The 19656-nt window shown below is 33.2% G+C and overlaps 2 protein-coding genes across 2 annotated transcripts; both read right to left on the reverse strand.

The window, feature by feature from the left end:
• Positions 1-256: 256 nt before the first annotated feature.
• Positions 257-3444, reverse strand: LOC103490249 (uncharacterized). The gene is made up of 3 exons (XM_008449681.3): positions 2718-3444; positions 628-747; positions 257-532 (listed from the first exon to the last, which is right to left on the reverse strand). Exons 1-3 carry the CDS (start codon positions 3273-3275, stop codon positions 518-520), a joined length of 693 nt encoding a protein of 230 aa, XP_008447903.1. The 5' UTR covers positions 3276-3444; the 3' UTR covers positions 257-517.
• Positions 3445-11499: 8055 nt separating this feature from the next.
• Positions 11500-13693, reverse strand: LOC103490250 (acetylserotonin O-methyltransferase-like). Its single transcript, XM_008449682.3, has 2 exons — positions 12713-13693; positions 11500-11969 (listed from the first exon to the last, which is right to left on the reverse strand). The coding sequence occupies exons 1-2, from the start codon at positions 13475-13477 to the stop codon at positions 11658-11660; spliced, it is 1077 nt and encodes a 358-aa protein (XP_008447904.1). The 5' UTR covers positions 13478-13693; the 3' UTR covers positions 11500-11657.
• Positions 13694-19656: the final 5963 nt, after the last annotated feature.

The raw sequence follows: 19656 nt of genomic DNA on the forward strand, positions 1-19656 counted from the left end.
TTAACTTCCACTAAAATCCACATCTAGACTGGGAAAGTGGCAGCACAGTTCTAGTTTGGATAGAGAGCATTGAGCTCTTATTCCTCCTATATGACTACCAAAATGCAGCCTATAAAATCATGTACTGAATTGTTTAATCCCCGAGGATAGTTCGAACAAAGTACATCGAACCATTTGTTAAGATAACCTCAAGGATCCATCATTCTTCAGTTCCTTTCACTTGAAATGAACATGCATCAAACGTGAGAGTACATAGTAGCAAAGCAAGGTCATAATAATATTGATTCTTATTGCACAACACTGGACCCAAACCTATTTATATGTATTTACGAGAGTCCTGTGCCATAATATGCAACAGACAGAAAGACCCATAAGTAGCAAACCAAACTAAACATTCCAGGACACAACTGAACTGAAGAAGAATTGGTCAGATTACAAATTTTGACCAAACTTTAGTAAACAGGCTAAATAATCTAGGGAAAACCTGCCTGCCCCATGCTGAAGGACGTGGATCAACTCACTCTGCTGCAACCTACCACAAAAAAAAATAAAAAAAGCAGGCACGGTTTAAAGAAAAGAGGGAAAAAGCAGAATAATGTTCTTTAAAATGTTTAAACATTAAGCTACCTGATTAAGAGGGTTGTCAGGAGACTTCTTCCATAGCTTCCATATCATGTCTTTATACTGATTGTGGGTAAGACCAGGTTTCTCTTCCTTCAGCCTGGGGAGCTCAGCTTCTTCGAAAGCCTAATTGTCACAGCAAAAGGGGGAAAAACAAAAACTTTCAGGGTGACACATTCTTTTTTATAGGAAGCAGCAGAATGCTCAATAACAAAATCGTTACATTCCAACAAAACCATGCTACCTTCGAAATTCGACACCAGTTTGATATAAACCAAATAATTGAAATAGGAATAGAAATGAAAGTAGAAACTTGAAGAACAAAGATATAAATCCCAGGTAAACTCAGGAACTTAAAAACCACCACCCTCTTGAGTAAGTTAAAGCTCTAAATAACTAAATAGCTCATTTTCTTCATCCCTCCTCACTGTCTCAACCTAATTATAACCACCATCTCCCATTAACAAATTCCTTAGCTGGCGAGTTGCTTCTATATCCAATTAATATTCCTAACACTAACCCTTTACTATTATTAATTGGGGATTTTCCACCCGCAGTATTGAGTAGGTAGGCAGCAGATCTAGATGAAAAAAATTCCTGAGTTTCAGGTTTCCAGAGTATGCATTCTCAATTTTGAGAACTAACTGCCCCCTCAAATTTTTTATGACTTAAGTCAACACATTCCACCACCTCCATGACAGTAGTTCATCTGATCAGTTCAAACTTCTCAGGAGTCAGGAGAGACAAGGATTTTTCCCCAGAAAAAAATCATCAACAAGACACTTCATTGATAATATGAACAAAAGGGTGCAAGTTTCTAAAACCAGAACAAATAACTTTTAACACAATTTTTTTAAGAGAGTAATAATCAAAACGAGAAAAAAATATAATTGGGCATTCAAGACAAGGAGAGTGAAAATGAATGAAACTGTATTTATACTAGATAACTGCCATAAAATTTGAAAAATATCAGAAAGGTTATCAATCCAAAAACATAGGTGTAAGAAAGGCTATTTTGTACTTGCCACATGATAGGCGATGAAATAGCCCCATAAAGACTGTCCATCAAAAATATAAAAATAATGAAAATGTGATTAACTGGTGCATTTTCAGTTTTTAAACAATATTAATATAATGATTCATGCTGCACCAAGAGAGCTATAACCTATGTTAAAAATCACAATGCTGAACTGGACATGTGATCAACAGGTACCATTATAGTAAACATTCTGAAGATGGACAACAATTAATCAGAAATGAATTGCAAGCAGATTCGTATTTAGAAAGTGAATGATAGGCACTAGTCCCATTCCCAGTTATTTACACGAGAAAGGAGCAAACACTAATTCCCTTAACAGAATCAATCAACTCACCCGCCACTGAGGATCACATCCTAAAAGAAAGAGGAACATGGAAAATTGCCTAAACTTATGATTACTTGCATAATATTAAATGACAGAGATATGTAATGCAATGCCCACTCCCGAAGAAGATATGCTTAAAAATTTACTGGCATTTTCTAGTCTCCAATGCCCAATTCATTACTACAATATTACTCGTTGAATAATAAGCAACATATATACAACTATTAACAATAATAAGAACAAGATAACATACCCATTGCATTCATATGTCCAAGAATGTAAAGACACACTACTTAAAAGGCCAATAAAGCTTCAACTTATGTGTACGATAAAAAGTTGATCCTAGAATGAGCTTCAATAACCTAGTCTTCCGTTCACCATACTGTTTCCCAATGTCCGTTTTCATTCGTCCAAAATTAATAGTTTCCATGGCACCAAAAGACACTAAAGTAACAACCTTCAAGTACCAGTTAGAACTATGCGAATTATAGAGATAAATTCTTTAAGTTCCCCATCAAACATTAAGAAAATTTCCTGGCCCACAATTTTTGTTAAAATTTTCAGTTGAAAAGACGTAGCTAAAGATACGTTAAAAAAGAAGACAGGATTGAACCATCTGCATCAACACAAACACACAGGGCAAGAGGCAGAAATAACGGGATAACAGAAAATCAAGGCGATGTCTATGCTACAATGTTTACAATTGCAAGTACAAGGAGAATGAAATCGCACCTTAAAAGAGGCCTTAAGCCGTCGCTCTGGATGCCTATCCACGGGCAAATTATCCGCAACAGATATCTGAGCAATCGCGTCTTCAACCGTCCTGGCTTCAATAATTGAATCATCCCTATTAGTATTGGTAACCAGCACCATCCTCTCGTACTCCTCCTCGGCCGCCGTCCGGCTCAGCTTTTTCTTGGCTTCCTCGGCCTTCCTCTGGAGCTCAGCTTGCTCCTCCTCTCTGCGCTTCCTCAATTCAAGTTCGGTTACCTTGGGGACCGGAATTGCAACCCTACTCGCCTTTTTATCAGGCTTCTTCATAGCTTTTTCCAATTCCTTGTCCTCCTGTTCGGCCAAACGGCGTGCCTCCGCCTTTCGAGCGGCGGCCTCAGCACGCTTCTCAGATTCATCCTCCCGTTTCTTAGCGGCGCGGGACTTGGGACCCTCGGCTTCTCGCCAGAATTGATCCTCCTTCTGCTGACTCTCTCGCTCCTTGCGCTCGGTCTCAACGGCGCTCTTGCGTGCTCTCGCCGCCTCGGCTTTGCTGTTTACACCCATCTTCTTCGGCATAGTTTCTTTCTAGGTTGAGAGATCGTCTCCGGCGAGGGTGACGATGAAGATCGATCAAAATTGTTCGAAACGGAGGATTCTACCAAGATATGCGAATAACGGAAATGGAACAGCTATCCAAAATAAGAAGCCCTACCAGAACCATTTTTTAAGCTTTGTTAAAAGACTAAAATATATATACTTTTTCCCTATAAAAAAAAGTATTTAATTACTAAGTACTTGCAAATATAATAATTATATTTAAAATAGGAATAATTTAAAAATTACAAATACAGCAAAATCTATTAACGATAGGAGTCCGTAGACCACGGGGTAAATATTGGTCTATTTCTGATAAACCAAAAGAGTCTGTTGTCGATAGACTTTACTATTTTTGCAATAAAAAAATTGTTATATACTTAATAATTATTCTAAAAATTACTATCCATTATAATTACTCTTAAGTTTACACCTTACTTGTGAATTAGTTTAAACTTTGTATTCATTTAATTGTTGAAGTGTCTTATTTGCATTCAATTTTCTAAGATTTTCGAACTAATTAATTGTTGATCCACAAATCGAGGATTAATTTATTGAATCAGATAAGATATGACCTGCAAAAGAAAGTAGACTAAAAACTTACATGGTACTCTATCGTACTTGTTAATGATGATAGACTTAATAAATCTAATCCTTGTTGTTGCACTTCGGTAGAGCTAAGCTTCGTAACGAGAAAACCTGCAAAACAAAAGTACGTTAGTAACAGGGTGAGTCGTAGATTGAAAGCAAACTGAAAAAACTTGCATGGGGCTCTATTATACTTCTTAATGATTTGGATTAATAATTCTAATCTTATTGTTGCACTTCGGTGGAACTAAGCTTCATAGTGAAAAATACAAAAAACAATATAATGAGAAGAAATAAAAATTGAGGCTGAGAGAGAGATATGGGAGATTTATAGAGGTGGAGAAATATTTTGACAAAAACGTCTGAATTTTATGACAGTCAAAAGTGCAATGGTGAAATGGTCATCAAACTCACATTTACCTATCTTCTCTTCTCCTTGCAAAATTTGGGTGTCCCTTGGGCCCAAAATTATAAGTAAAAGTATGGTATTTGAAGGGGCTTCCACATTGCTATCTTAGCTAGGGGTGCAAAAAATCGAATCGAATCGATGAACCGAATCGATTTGGTTCAGGTCGATTCGGGCTAAAAGAATAATAGTATCGAACCGAATCGAACCAGTGGGTGTCGGTTCAGTTTGGTTCGGGTTCGGTTCACTTGATATAGGTTAAAATTAATGTTTTTCAGAATACGTTCTGCCTTCTTCGTTCACCGAACTCTTTCGTTTTCTTCTTTTTCAAATGAAACTTTCTCCATCATTCGTTCTCTCATCTCTGGGTCTCCTTCATTCATTCTCTATCATCGTGGATCTACTCTTTGTTCATTCCAGGGTACATTTTTTATTGGGTTTTTCTATTTCTCTTATTTCTTCAAGAAGAGATCATGTTTGTTATGACGGTATGCTGATCTTCGACTTGAATATTGTTTATCAGGTGGCGAAGTCACAAATAGCATCATTGGCGGCCAGTGTTTTCTCGAACACGGTGGTGGTCGAGAAATGGGTGACCTGAAATTTTACTGCTCCGAAGATTATGCCTAAAAAACTTTCACAGCTCTTAAGCTTTTAGCTACTCGAGTATTGTTATGAAATTGTTTAGACTATTGATTGAGATTTCACATCTAAATTCTTAAGGTCGTGGAAGTGTATTCAAGTCCATCTGCACCCTCAAGTTCTGTGGATCAACTTTTCAGGTAAGTTTTTCCCTCTTGGATTAATTGTTCATTTAGTTTGTTGCCTTCTTACCTATTTTGCATAGTAATGCAATGTGCAATTTCCCCCAATTTGTGCTCTACACGGTGTGGTGTTTAAATTGATATATACTTGTTATTAGCTGGCTGTGTATATATTTTAATGTTTTCACTATGTATATACTTGTTATTTTTATCTTCAGAATGTTTTGCTTTCTTTTTTATATACATATATATTAAACTCCCAATGAACAACTTTTGTTTGATAATTATTAGTTAACTTTATTCTCTGTAGAAGAGACTTCAAAACAAAGTTGTTCTAATCCAATGTTAGGAAAAAGAAAACCGGTTAAACCACCATCATCGGTATGAGAATATTTTATAAAAGTAGAAGGATGTGATCCTAAATATCCTAGAGCTGCTTGTAAACATTGTTGGACTTTGTATGCTTGTGATTCCAAAAGAAATGGTACCACTAATTTGAAAAGACATTTAGAGAAATGTAAGAAGTATGTAAATCTATTGGAAGATAATGTTGAAGGAGAGGAAGATTCTGAAAGTAGTTTGATGGCTACATCCTTCACTCAAGAAAATTGTAGAACATTACTTGCTAGTGTGGTTATCCTAGATGAATTGCCATTTAAGTTTGTAGAAAGTGAAGGGTTTCACCAATTTTGTCGGGTATTAAATCCAAAGTTTGTGATTCCATCAAGAGTAACCGTTGCGAAGGATGGTTTTCAAATATATATGAGGGAGAAAAAAAAGTTAAAAAATGCATTAACTCGAAATGGCCAGAGAGTTTGTTTAACAACAGATACATGGACTTCTGTGCAAAATATTAATTATATGGTTATAACGGCTCATTTCATTGATGATAATTGGAACTTGCACAAAAGAATTTTAAACTTTTGTCAAGTAGCTAATCATAAAGGAGATACAATAGGTAGAGCCATTGAAAAGTGCTTAGAAGGTTGGGGTATTGATAGGCTTTTTACTGTAACAATTGATAATGTGAGTTCAAATGATGTAGCCATTGCCTCTTGGTTAAAAAGTTTAAAGGCAGAAATGTGTTGGTGTTGGATGGTGAATTTATTCACATTAGATGTTGTGCCCATATTCTTAATTTAATTGTTAGCGATGCTTTAAAAGATTTGCATGTGTCTTATCATTCAAATCAGAAATGCTGTGAAATATGTTAGGTCATCTCCTGCTAGATTGCAAATATTTAAAGATTTTGCTAAAGAAGATAAAATGTCAACAAAAAATTGTCTTACAATGGATGTTCGACACGATGGAATTTTAGTTTCATTATGTTGGATGGAGCAATTAAGTGTCAACCTTAGAGGATAGACCTTATCTCTCGCATAATATGATTTAGTTGAGTAGTTGAATCTAAAGTTTTTTCCTTGGGAGCCACCCTTCGCCAAGATATTTGAAAGATTAGAGAAGCATGACCCTAGTTATTTGCCAAAGGATGATATTCCTACTGCTGAAGATAGGGATAATGCAAAAGTGTTTGTAAAGTTCCTAAAGACTTCTTCAGAGGTAACAATGAAGTTTTCTGCATCTATGTCTGTGACTTCAAACATATTTTTTCACGAACTTTGTTTAATCCAAGAAATAATTTGTGAATACTCATCGTATGAGAATGCATTATTGAGTCAGATGACATTAAGCATGCAGAAAAAATTCAACAAGTATTGGGGTATAACTACATGTGAGAAGACTAATTTATTATTGTATGTTTATGTAGTTCTTGACCCTAGGTACAAGCTAGCTTATGTGAATTATTGTTTTAATGAATTTTTGGAGGAAGATTGTGCAAAAATATGGACAAATAAGGTTGAAGAAGCATTTCGTCGATTGTGTGATGATTATTATATGAGAATGTCAAAAGAAAAATATTTACAAACACAATCATGTACACCTATCGAAGGATTTGACTTTCAAAATCAAAGTGAAATACCTTCTATCTCATCTAGTGGATCTTATGAGGCATGTACTGCTGTTCATGATAGATTTAAACAAATTAATAAAACATGTCTAGATGATGCTAAAACAAAGGTGGCTCGTTATCTGGATGAGGCTCGTATAGAAGATGAATATTTAAATTTGCTCAATTGGTGGAAGGTGAATTCCTCTCGATTTAAGATCATTAGCCAAGTAGCCAGGGACATCTATAGTATTCCTATATTAACTGCGCCTTATGAGTCCGCCTTTAGCACTGGAGGAGGGGTGTTAGATTCTTTAACTCCTCGAACTGTAGAGGCACTCATTTGTGCTCAGAATTGGATTCAGTCTAAACCTTTGGATGACATGACTGAAGAAATTGATGAATGTAACATTCTTTTTGAAGTACACATTTAAAATTTTAAATTATCTCATATAAGCTAACAATTTGTCGTTTTGATCTAGAATTCATAAACATGGAAAAGGAGATGGAAGCTGCATTTTGAGAATTTGAATAATGACTCTATGGTTTAAATCCCTACTCTCAAATCTTTATTTACATTTTTTTTGTTTTAAATTGTTAACTTGTTAAATATTGAATCTTGTTTTTTAGAGTCTTGAAGCACAGTGATGAAAGCACTTTGGGTTATACGAACAAGGTATAACATAGACAATAGATTCAATAGGAGGTAAAAGAGAATTTGACCAATTTGAATAGCTTTTTTGTTACTATTGCTACATTAGTATGTGCCTTCTGTAATTGAAGGTGTTTTTTGTTTTCTTTTAATGGATTTTCTGAGATTTGTTTCTTCTGTTGGCTTATAAGTATGATTAATCTATGATTAAAAGTATTTTTCTTTTGATTCTTCTGATCGTTGACTATTTCTTTTTTGGTGGGGATGATAAACCTTTTTACCTTTACTGAAATAGGCTGATTTTGTTGTAATATTGTTGTGATATGTTTCTCTATTTTTGAAGTCTACTGATGATATAGATATCTGATCAACGACAGTGGCTTTATCTTAATGTTTGAATATGTGTTCAAACCAAATTGTTTGGACTTATTTACCTTTATCTTAATGTTTGAATATGTATTCGAACCAAACTGTTTGGACTTATTTACCGTACAAGAAGAATACTCAGTTAAATATAAAAGAAAAAGAAAAAATAGAAATGCTGGAAATCATACAAACGCAGCGGAAACAGGATCGAAAAATTACTCTACATGCAACTAAACACTTTAGTAATTAACATGCTTAAGACTACCATAATTACACTAATTAAGGTTAAAAGAAATTCTTTACCTTTGAAGCTTCCTGATGCTCCAAATCTTCTCACGATCACAAAACCCGAAACCACCACTAGAGATCACCCGCTGTACTCTAGATTAAGAACCAGGTTGTAGTACCCGTCGAATGGAAAAAAAATTAGAGAGAGATTTGGAATGAAGCTTTTATAAAAATTAGCCCAAAACAAAACTCTCTTTCAACTTGAAAAAGAGAACTATTTATAACCTAATTATATGCAAAATTGCATGTAAGTAGATGGATAATTTTTCAACACTTTGTATTCCGCTAACACTTAGTGGATTACTCACCATTACATTTAGTGGGATTTTTGGATATTTCCATTATTTTGGTCAAGGGCAAAATGGTCATTTGACCATTTTAGTCAAAGTCAAACTTTGACTTTTCAAGTAAAAAAAATAACATTTTGACTTTTCACAACTTTGACCATTTCCATCAATTTCGAGCTTTCGAATATGAATCCTTATTCATATTTTTAACGTTTAAATCACATTTAAACATAAAACCCTATAATTGACGACTATATCACATATATATGTCGGTTTCTCTCTCTTTACCTAATGGAACAATTAAAATTATTCCAACATATTGTTCTAAGTTAATTTCATATGAGCTATCAGGGGAACCTAATGGACCTATAGATCATGGGCTCCAACGATCCGAGATTAACTGGTTAAACCCTTTTAGACCATGCTAATTAACATTCGTTAACTAACGAGTCATTCCATTAAAGTCTCGTAGCTGCACTCCCCTCACTATAGATATATTTATGTCCATCTGATATAACCATGATCAGTAAGTTAATCCTTCACAGGTTATTTGTAACTTCGACGGATCAAATTACTGTTTTTACCCCTGAGACTACATCTTGTTCCTTAAGTCCCACTGATCCACTATTGAACATTTGGTTTAAGGTCCAACCTATAAACCGAATCCCTCTCAAGACAATTAGAGGTTGTTTATAGGTTGGAGCCCCTATGTTCAAGACTTGGATTTAGTTCTTAAGGGAACAACCTATCTACTAACCCTAAAACGGGTAGGAGGGAATTCCATCTTACACCCTATGTTCCCAACTATTCATCCGATCTTATCCCTGAAATGAGAGGCTTATTGGGCCAACGTTAATGAGTTGCCTTCACCTATGCAGATCTAATGATAATCTCGTGTGAACAGGAGTTCACAGTTAGCTCATGATTAAGATTAAGTTACCTAGGTCATTAAAAAAAATGAGATGATCAGTTTTAAATAGTAAACGACGTTATTACGTAAAAGTGACTATTTCATGGTTCTGTCTTATGTAAACCTTTTACATAGGATGCCCCCTCTTTCATGTCTCTACATGAACGATTCAGGATTACATCGTTTGTATTATTTACAAAGTGGGCCGCATCCATAGTATCTCTAAATAAAGCGCCCAACCTTTAATCATATACTATAGACTATTTAGACTATTTACTCGAACTTAATCCATGTTTATATCTCTACATAAAGTTCAAGTTTACTAAAAAATAGTTTTGGGATCTATGTTTATTGGATTTAAGAATATAGTATTCAATTTCTCAATAACGACTTTATTGAAAAAATATGATTACAAACTACGAGTTTTAGGACATTAATTCCAACAAGAAACAATTTCTCACTTATTTCTAAGTTATTGCCTGCATATTCTAGGTATGAACGAGTGTGTTTCCACCGGTTGTACTACCTCTTCAAGTTGCAGTTTCAATGGATTGGATTATTGGAACTTCAAGACCTATTCAAAGTAGGAGGGGTTTGAGTTGAACCCAGAGTGTGAAATTATAATTCACTGTTGCTCAACTCCATATGCTTTATTTTCAGTTCTTTACATTGGAAGAAGATGCTTTATTTTCATTTTTAAGGAAGCAGAAGAAGGTTTGTACACATGAGCTTTCGAATCTCTTTATCGATTCTCTCAAAATTCTCCCGTCACTCTCAAAGTTATATCAAAATGAAGTTTTTCTCACAAAAAAAAGTATTGATTCTCTCAAAATTCTCATATCACTATCAAAGTTATATCAAAATGAAGTTTTTCTCACAAAAAAAGTCTCTTCCTTTTAATGAACGAAATCACGTGTGTATTCATAATGGATTACTCGATGCATTTATAGTCTAATTAAAAATCCAAAATCTAAATAGAAATGTCATCCGCAAATGGCACCCAATAATAACATCATTGATATATAAAAATGGGATTAAATGTTATCAATAATGAACGAGAATGTTGCAGTATTGAGATGCTCTAATGACATTGACCTTAGATGTAATGTTGAGCAGAAGATTGAGACACAACCACCTTAGATGTTTTGTTTGTAATGTTGTATATTGGATGTCACGACATTCTTTAAAGCGTTTGAGCACCGTCTCTTTTAAGTTTGTTTTAACTTCCATTCTTCAACTCTTACCGTATTAACTTCCTTTTCCAATATTTTCCTTAAAATCTTTAGTTTTTTTTGAATACTCTGTGTTACAAGATATATAAATTAAACTAGTTGTCATAATATAGGTTCCACACAAATAGTACATTGTGTATTATAAGGACAAGAGTTTTGAGAGTCGTATCGTTATGAAATTTTAGCCCACTTTGGCTTCGGCCTAGGACTTGCGAAGGCCTATGTTGGGCTTTGGTTTTGTATGACTCGAACCTGAGTAGCGTCAGTTAATTTGAAAACTACTCGTTGATCACACATGCGAATGAGACTAAATTTCTATGTTAGTTGAATAAGAGGATGAATATTTAAGTGTAGAGAAGTATCTCTAATAGTGTTAGATATTTTAGATGGAACCATGAGAGTTTGTACACCGATTAAAGAATATCATGCAATCTTAAAGATATTTAGAGGTTTGTTGTCCCTAATAAATTATATTGGGAGTTATGCTTTTGAGTTAGTCATGTCGGTAGAATTCTTGAATAGAGATCCGTAGGTAATTGAGCTTCATCAAGACGACAATATGCTCCAAAAAGAAAAAAAAAGTTCACCTGAACAAGAGTTGAACAAATTGATGACTATTTGAGAAAAGGATGGTTGAGAAGCCAACAAAAGTTTCACGTGCATTTGTTAAATAAAGAAAGATGATCATGTGTATATATATATAATAGTATATATATAAGACATCTTTGTCTAAAATCAAAAGCAAAACCATAATGCGAAGATATATATTTGCAAGCTAGGCTACTGTTTCCGATAAATACGAATGCAAATTACATAAAGATTTAATTAAACGAGACAAGTTACATGGTAGAATTAATAGATGCGATAATCAATACAAATAGAAGAAGTAGTAACACAAAGTTGTTTGTTTGTATGTTTTGTCTTTAAGGGAAACATTGAATGAGTGATTGGATAGCTTGAAGGGGTGTAATGGTGTGTCTAGTGAAGCCAGCTTGATGGATAAGGAAAGCCCATTCTTCAGCTGTTCTTTCTCTGCCTTTGTTGGTATGGGCCATCATCACTAGGTCAAACATCAACCCCACATCTGATAACTTCTTCTTCATTTTCTCACCTTTTTCAGCTTCAATAATTATTGCTTCTATGATTATCACTTTCCCTCCACTTTTTGGAATCGCTTCCTTGCATTTCTTCAAAATTTTAATACATTCTTCATCCTCCCAATCATGTAGAATCCACTGCAGTTAAATTTCCAAACGTTTGTTTAAGTATTTAGTTTTGGAAAATTAGATTACCTTCAAACACATATTCTACCGCTAAATTTCTTGATTTTGTTTATCTATTTCTTAACTAATATTTAAAAAAAAAACCCCAGAGTTCAAAAACTAAAAATGAAGTAGTTTTAAAAATCTTGCTTTTTTTACTTTTGGAATTCGTTTGATTAAGAATTCAACTCTCTACATTTGATAAAAATGCAAATTTAAATCATGGCAAGAAATTTAGAGGAATTAGTCTGGTTGACTTAAAGGTTTCAACTTTCGCAACCTTTAGGTGAACTTAATATAAAAAGTTCTTGATGCCTCCAAGTTCAAACCTTTGAACGAGTTCAATATTTCAAACATAGTAGAGTACCTCCTTAATTTTAAAAATAAAAACCTTTTAGTTTAAATATTTCAAACATAGTTGAGTACCTCCTTGATTTTAAAAATAAAAACTTTTTGTCACATTCATAATCACCAAAAAAACGTGACTTATAATCATTCAAGATCCATTTTATTAGTGATTTGATAATTACATTTGAGAGTTAAAATCAAATTGATGATGATTTTAAATGATCGATGCTTTTAACCGTTTGAAAATCATAAAAAAAGAAAGGAAAAAAAAACCTTAAACAAACCCAAAAACTAAAGATTACCCTCAACTCAATTAAACAAAACATAAACGTAGAGCTATATTTATGAACACACACATATATACCAACCTTGAGGAAAGCAACATCGGCATGTGGAACAAAATCAAACATGTTACCAGCAACATGCTCCACATTCTCATATTGTGGTGAAGCACACACAACATGAGGAAGATCGAAGTTAATACCTTTCATCCATGGACAAACCTTAACCAAAATGTTCAACGTGCTTCCATTTCCACCTCCAACATCCACCAAACATCCAACTCCATCAAAAACATCCCCACACCCTTCAATTATAGCTGAAACAATCACCTTAGCACTACAAGCCATGGCCTCATTGAACAGCAAATTATGTTCATGATTTGCTTCAGCATAATTCCACAAATCCTTGCCGTGAGCAATCTCAAATGGCGAAGTGTCACTGTTCTTTAAATGAGCACTCAGGTGTTGCCATGGTGCAAGCATCACTGGACTTGTTTCCAGTAGAAGCAAAGGAGCCATGCTGTTCTCAACATTGATTGCAAGCAAGCGAGACATAGGTGTTTGAGAATAACCTATTTGGTTTTCATCAATGGTTTCTCGTTTGAAAATTCCACGATGAATGAGAAATCTCAAGATGCGGTAAAGGAGAGAAGAAGAACAATTTAGAGTAGAGGATAATTGTGACAATGTCACGGGGCTTCCGTAGCTTTCTATAATGTCAGCAATTTTAAGGTCTATTGCACATTTTATTGCTGCCATTTCAGTGAATCTAAAAATGTATCTCCACATTTGGATGATGGCTTGGCCATCTTCTTCCTTCTCTGATGAAGATTCTTTGTGCTTAACTTCCATTTTGACGTTATATCTCTCTAGCTATACTCTTTAATAAGAGGGAATGCCTATATATATAACTTACTTAAAACACGTTTGCTTCAATCATTTCTCAAAACTAGATCGACAAGGAAAAAAGGTCAACAATAATACAAATATCATTAGGACCCTTGGATTCAGAAAACTTATTATTCCACTTTTTTCTGCCAGAATTTCTTTATCCATTATTTCTCGTAGGTAGTAGCTCATCCAAATGTAACTAAAGTTAGACGCGTATTTATGTATGCATGTGAACACATTGAATTATTTTATTAAATTGAGCATATTATATGATCTATTTAATTAAGAGTCAAGATTCTTAATTGAGTATGATTTAAATAGGTAGAAGCCTGTTTCTTGATTGACTAAGATTTAATGGATAACCTAATTGAATTAGTATATAAAAAGACTTAGAACTGCGGTCCCCAATATACCAAAACAATAAGCACTCGTTTTTTCTTGTATCCCATCAAGAAAAAGATTTCACTGAAGGAATTCAAAGTTTTGGTTAAGAAAGATAATAGTCATTTTATAGCCATTAGACAATAACCATTTTATAGTCATCATCAATTGCTCGGAGATGAAATAAGTTAAAGTAGCTTATTCTTGACAATTTGGCATGAACGATCTGATGGAAAACGGTACAAATGCATCGGAAAAAACAGGATCTAACTCCTTAGTAACTTTTGTAAGTGTAACCCACCATTTTTGGATATCAAAGATAAAAATACTTATGCTCCCAAAAGTGAAAAATCAATATGAAAACCGATAAAAGAGATCCTATTCATATATTGAGTTCGCGGTGTTCCGAATCTTATAATACAATCTTATGGTTGGTAAGATCGCTTCAGGGAAAACATGCAGGCACATTATAGGAATCTCACATGTGACCTAATGGAAGAGACCATGGGATGTGTTGTCACATATCCCTTACCACTTACTAAGAACTATTTTCCCTATTCATCTTAGCGAAGCTCGATGCAAACACTCTCCGACTAGAGTCCACTCCTACACATGGTGCCAAAGCCTTGCATGGAACTCACAATGTGAACTTTTAGGGACACTAGAGCTAAAAGTACGCTACTTTTCTCTAGCTGAAAAGTTCTAAGATGGTTTTAAAGGATACTCACAAAATTAGGATCATATTTAGGCTAACTTAAACATATCTTAAGTCAAGGTGAAACATCTAGCATAACCATTATATTAGATTTTAACCTACCATGTCTAGGTAATAAAACAATTTTATTACCTTACCTCTCTCACACATGCTCATAAAACTAAGTTAATTAGGCTCAAGAACGACTTACAATTTCCATGTAGCAAGTGTTCCGTAAACCGTCAACTTAAAAACCTCCAACCCTAGTCATTTTATTTGATTAGTTAACAAGATCGAACCAGGTGAGCCTTTTATAACTTGTTTTATAAGATATCGACTTAATTCTATGAAAAATTGGTTGATATGATTTTAACCTAATTGAGCATGCAACTTATCCTTCTTGTAGATTTTAAAAGTCTAATTCAATTTTTAACGCTTATAAAATAACTAGGCAAATACTATAACATTCATCCAATGTCCATTATATAACAATTACATAAAGAAAAATCAATTAACATGGATTTTAATTTATTTAACTTTTAATTAAATCATATTTAATCAAAATTAATTAATCATATTAATTAATTAACATGCATTACTTAGGTATATACATTATAACCTACTTTCAATGCATAAATATGCTAAACCCTTGTGAGATTTTAAATCTATATGACATACTGTTATGCACATATTGTAGCCACCTATTTTTATCCTACATATTCTTTTCAAAAGAATTGTAAAAAATGGTAAATTTATTAAAATATTTACAAAATATAACAAAATTTCAGATTCTATCGATGATAGACACTGATATGCTTCTATCAGTCATATTGATAGACAATAATATAAGTCTATTAGTGTCTATCATGGATAGAATCCAAAATTTTGCTATATGTTGTAAATATTTTAGTTTATTTTACTATATTTAAAAATATTTTTTTTATTTTTTCAAAAAGAAATAATAATAATGGCTAAAGGTTTTAATTTCTTTAGAAAAGGTAAAATTTTGTAATAATAGAAAATCTTATAATAATCAAATTTTTTTGTGAAAAGAATCTTTTAGAAAAAAGGAAAAAAATAGAACTTTAAATGATCAAATATTTTATTTTAGAAAAAAAGAAAATTAATTTATTTTACACAAAACCACGTAATATCTCATTTAATTTACATATTAAAGATTTCCTAATTTGTGGTACATTTCAAATCTATAAATAGTGGCTTTTGGTCATTTGAAAATAATGAGAGAAAAAAATTCTTTTGGAGAAAATCTCTACTAGAAAAACCTATCATCTACGTAAAGGTGAGTTTTCATTTTACTTACTTGTTTTATTACCTCTTTTTTATTTTTTTTTCTTTTCATCTTCTAATCAACAAAGTTTAATTGGAGGTTGTATTTGATAGAGATTTACTCCCAACGACGAAGAAATATTATTTTCATTATTATCATCATTATCATTATTATCATTATCATTATTGTTATTGTTATCGTTATCCTTATCAATAGCATTTATTGAGGGTGGGTGGCGTGCCTACCTTTTCTTTCTTCTATTTATTTATTTATTTTTTTCTTTCCTTTCTTTCTCTTTCCTTATTATTATTTTTACTTATATTATGTTCTTTTTTCTTTCTTTTTCTTATCATCTATTTCCATTACTGCCATGATTATTACTATTACTACTACTAATTTAAAACTCTATATTTATATATTTATTTTGTTATTTTTTGTTTTATTTTCCTTTGTCTTTTAAATTAAAATTCATTTGGAGAGAATCTCTACGAAAAAATCTATCCTCTATGTAATGGTGAGTTTTCATCTTATTTATTTGTTTCATTACCTTTTTTTTTTTTTTTTCCCTTTTTCCTTCTTTTAGTCCATCAACAAAAAAAGCTTAGTTGAATGTTGCATTTGATAGAGATTTATTCCAAACGACCAAGAAATATTGTTATCATTATTATCATTATCATTATTTTAAGGTGGGCTGCCCACCTTTTTTCGTCTATTTATTTATTTATTTATTATTTTTTTCTTTTTTATTTCCTTTCGTCCTCTTTCCTTATTATTATTTTTTATTTATATTAGGTTCTTTTTTTCTTCCTTTTCTTATCATCTATGACCATTACTATCAGGATTACTATTATTATTACTACTACTAATTTACAACTCTACGATTATATATGTATTTCGTTCTTTTTTGTTTTAATTTCCTTTGTTTTTTCTTATCATCTGCATTTTGTTTCGATAAACGATGTTTTTCTTATCTCATTCAACACCAATACTCTTAAATTCGTATCTTATTTACGCTTTTGTATGTGGTTAAATATATGCATGCATACTTTCTTTGACATTTTACCTTACATTTATTTTGATAATCTACTACGATATTATTTTGCATAAGAGTTAATTAATTCGATTTCTTTCTTTATATCATTTTTCTCTTTACATTTTATCCTTAAAAACCTCCGACGACGAAATCTAGAAATATCTAAGAGTCCGTTATATCTAAATTCTTGAGATGAAAGGATCGGTTCTTTCAGAGTTCGAGATCAATTGCCAATACTTTTTCGTAAAAGTCTTATGTTATTTTCTTCATTTGTTGTGTGACATATTTGATTTTGTTTGTTATATTGAGCATTATTTCCTATTTCATTTCTATTTAAAATTGCTCGCAGTTTATTTTAAAGATATTTTAGCTTAAATCACTAGTAATTTTGAAATCTTTTTTAAATTTCTTTTCTAAAACAATTTAGAAATTTTTGCTTTAAAATTATATTTTTATGTTTTTTTCGAAGTTTAAAATTAGATCTATATTTCGTAAGGTTTTCTAATCAATTTTTTTTCTAATAACTCACGTTGATTTTGCTAAAAGAAATCCTACGACAGAATTTAGAAAATTTTAGGAGTATGTTATTTCTAGATTCTTGAGACGAGCGATTAATATTTTTGAATGTCTGAGATTTGATCACAAGAAAAGTGAATTTAATCAAAGTTTTTTTTTTTAAAAAATCTTTATTCAAAGACAAGTCTATGATGGATTTTGAGAAATTATAATACTTTCTCATTGTCTTAAGGTGATGAATTTTTTTTTTCAACATAGTCTAATTGATGGAATGCATTTCACTTATTTTATGGGGTCATTGTTTTAAATGTTAGAGTGATGAGCAATGAAATAAGACATAATTAAAAAAAAAATCTCATTTATTAAATGAATTTTATTTAAATAATGATTTCAATACAAAATATTAAATTTGGTCACCGTTTTCTAAACAGCTGTTTGGGAGTGCTAACACCTTTTCCGTACACAAATGACTCTCGAACTCAACTCTAATTTTTTTCGCACACCGTAAAAAAAAAAGATTGGTGGTGACTTTCTTTTTTTAATTTTAAAATTAATCCTTTTTGAGGATGTCGACTGTCTGCATCGTCTCGGGTAAGTGGTGACAACTTGGCGACTCCGTTGCGGACATGAGGTTCCACCTCCAGAGTTTGGCCTTTTTTTTTTATTTTGTATATTTAATTATTTTCCTTTTCTTTCATTATATTATTGTTTCACACTCAATCATAAGCCTCCTGATCAAGCTCTATAGGATTAGAAACGAGGATTTGAGCTTCTGAATATGAATTCGCATTCATATTTTTAGTATTTAAATCATATTTAACCATAAAGATCTATCTCAAACAGATCACATATATTTGTCTGTTTCTCTTTCTTTACCTAATTCAAACAATTCAAATTAATCTAACATATTGTTTTATGTTAATTTCATATGAGCTAGTAGGAAAACCTAACGGACCTATAGATCATGGGCTCTAACGATCCAAGTGTAACGACCCAACTCCTTATACTAAGCCGAGGTCATTACGGATTAAAAGATAAATAAAATTTCTTAAATTTAAATAGAAAATAAAACAAAACCTCAAATTACTGATTAAAATTATAAACAAATGTATGTAGAAATAAATTTAAATAAAATCCTAACTCGGGCCCTATCTAGTTTTAAAAGGAGAAAGTTAATAAAAACAAATACATAAATATTGAAATCTGAACAAATAACATAAGGCGGAAGCAAAAGTGTTCCATATGGCTTGCCACGGTCACTTCTTGTCATTCGCCAGCTTCCCTCTGCCCTTACCCCTACCTCTGCTTAAAAAATTAAACAAGAAAGAGCGAGTATAAAAATATACTCAGTAAGGGACCCACTACTAGTCCCGCTAGGTGTCTGTTAACTTCCTATTAGAGTCTTGTAAAGTAGTACCCCTAAACTGGCACGTTCCCGAACACGTGTGATCTGTATCTCGTAGGAACATCTCTTATCTTTGGTGAACCCAAAGGAACACCTAGGACAAACTGGTTTTTAGTATATCCGGGGAAAATAATAAGGCAATCGGGCTGTGAGTGACCTCGTCGAATCACTCATAATTATGTCTATGTCATACTGGACTGGTGATCCCGTGGGACTACACAGTCATAAAAAAGTGGTGATCCCAAGGGACATCTATTGGGTACGACTCTAATAGGTAAAGATAACAGTACACCCTATCCGTAGCATGAACATATCATCATATCATCATAAACATGACATAAGTATCAATCATAGCATTCGTATTCAAATATTAGCATCATAACATATCTCAATCGGGTCTATCAGTCATCATAATCATGGAATAATCTTGACTACCAATCACCATATACATGATCTATCAGTCCGATCGTCGCCGCCGTTGCAAGTCCAGCTGCGTCGCCCGAACTGACCCATCCCGCAACGTCGTCATTCTCCGGGCGACAGCGCCGTCAACAAACCATCTTCGGTCGTCCACCGTCGTGTAGCTGACCCGCTCCGAAGCCGTCAATCGTGGTGCGTCGCCACGCAATCGAACCCGACCCGTGCCTTTCTCTGTGAAACTGAACCCAACCCGCACCCTTCTCCGCGAAACCGAACCCGACCCGCGCCCTTTCTTTGTGAACCAAATCGACACCTGCGCCCGCGCCTGCTCCCAGCCGAGCTGTCAAGCTGTTTTTGAGCCACAAGCCTATTTTGGGTCCTTTTTCACATGTTTTGGTAAGTT

Source organism: Cucumis melo, chromosome 1 (assembly GCF_025177605.1).
Source record: "Cucumis melo cultivar AY chromosome 1, USDA_Cmelo_AY_1.0, whole genome shotgun sequence".
NCBI lineage: Eukaryota > Viridiplantae > Streptophyta > Magnoliopsida > Cucurbitales > Cucurbitaceae > Cucumis > Cucumis melo.

Excerpts from the sequence above, each read along its gene's own strand:
- LOC103490249 (XM_008449681.3), bottom strand. The coding sequence starts at position 3,275 with ATGCCGAAGAAGATGGGTGTAAACAGCAAAGCCGAGGCGGCGAGAGCA. Across the intron at positions 748-2,717 it reads GGCTTAAGGCCTCTTTTAAG|GCTTTCGAAGAAGCTGAGCT; the intron begins GTGCGATTTCAT and ends TGTGACAATTAG.
- LOC103490250 (XM_008449682.3), bottom strand. The coding sequence starts at position 13,477 with ATGGAAGTTAAGCACAAAGAATCTTCATCAGAGAAGGAAGAAGATGGC. Across the intron at positions 11,970-12,712 it reads CCGATGTTGCTTTCCTCAAG|TGGATTCTACATGATTGGGA; the intron begins GTTGGTATATAT and ends ATTTAACTGCAG.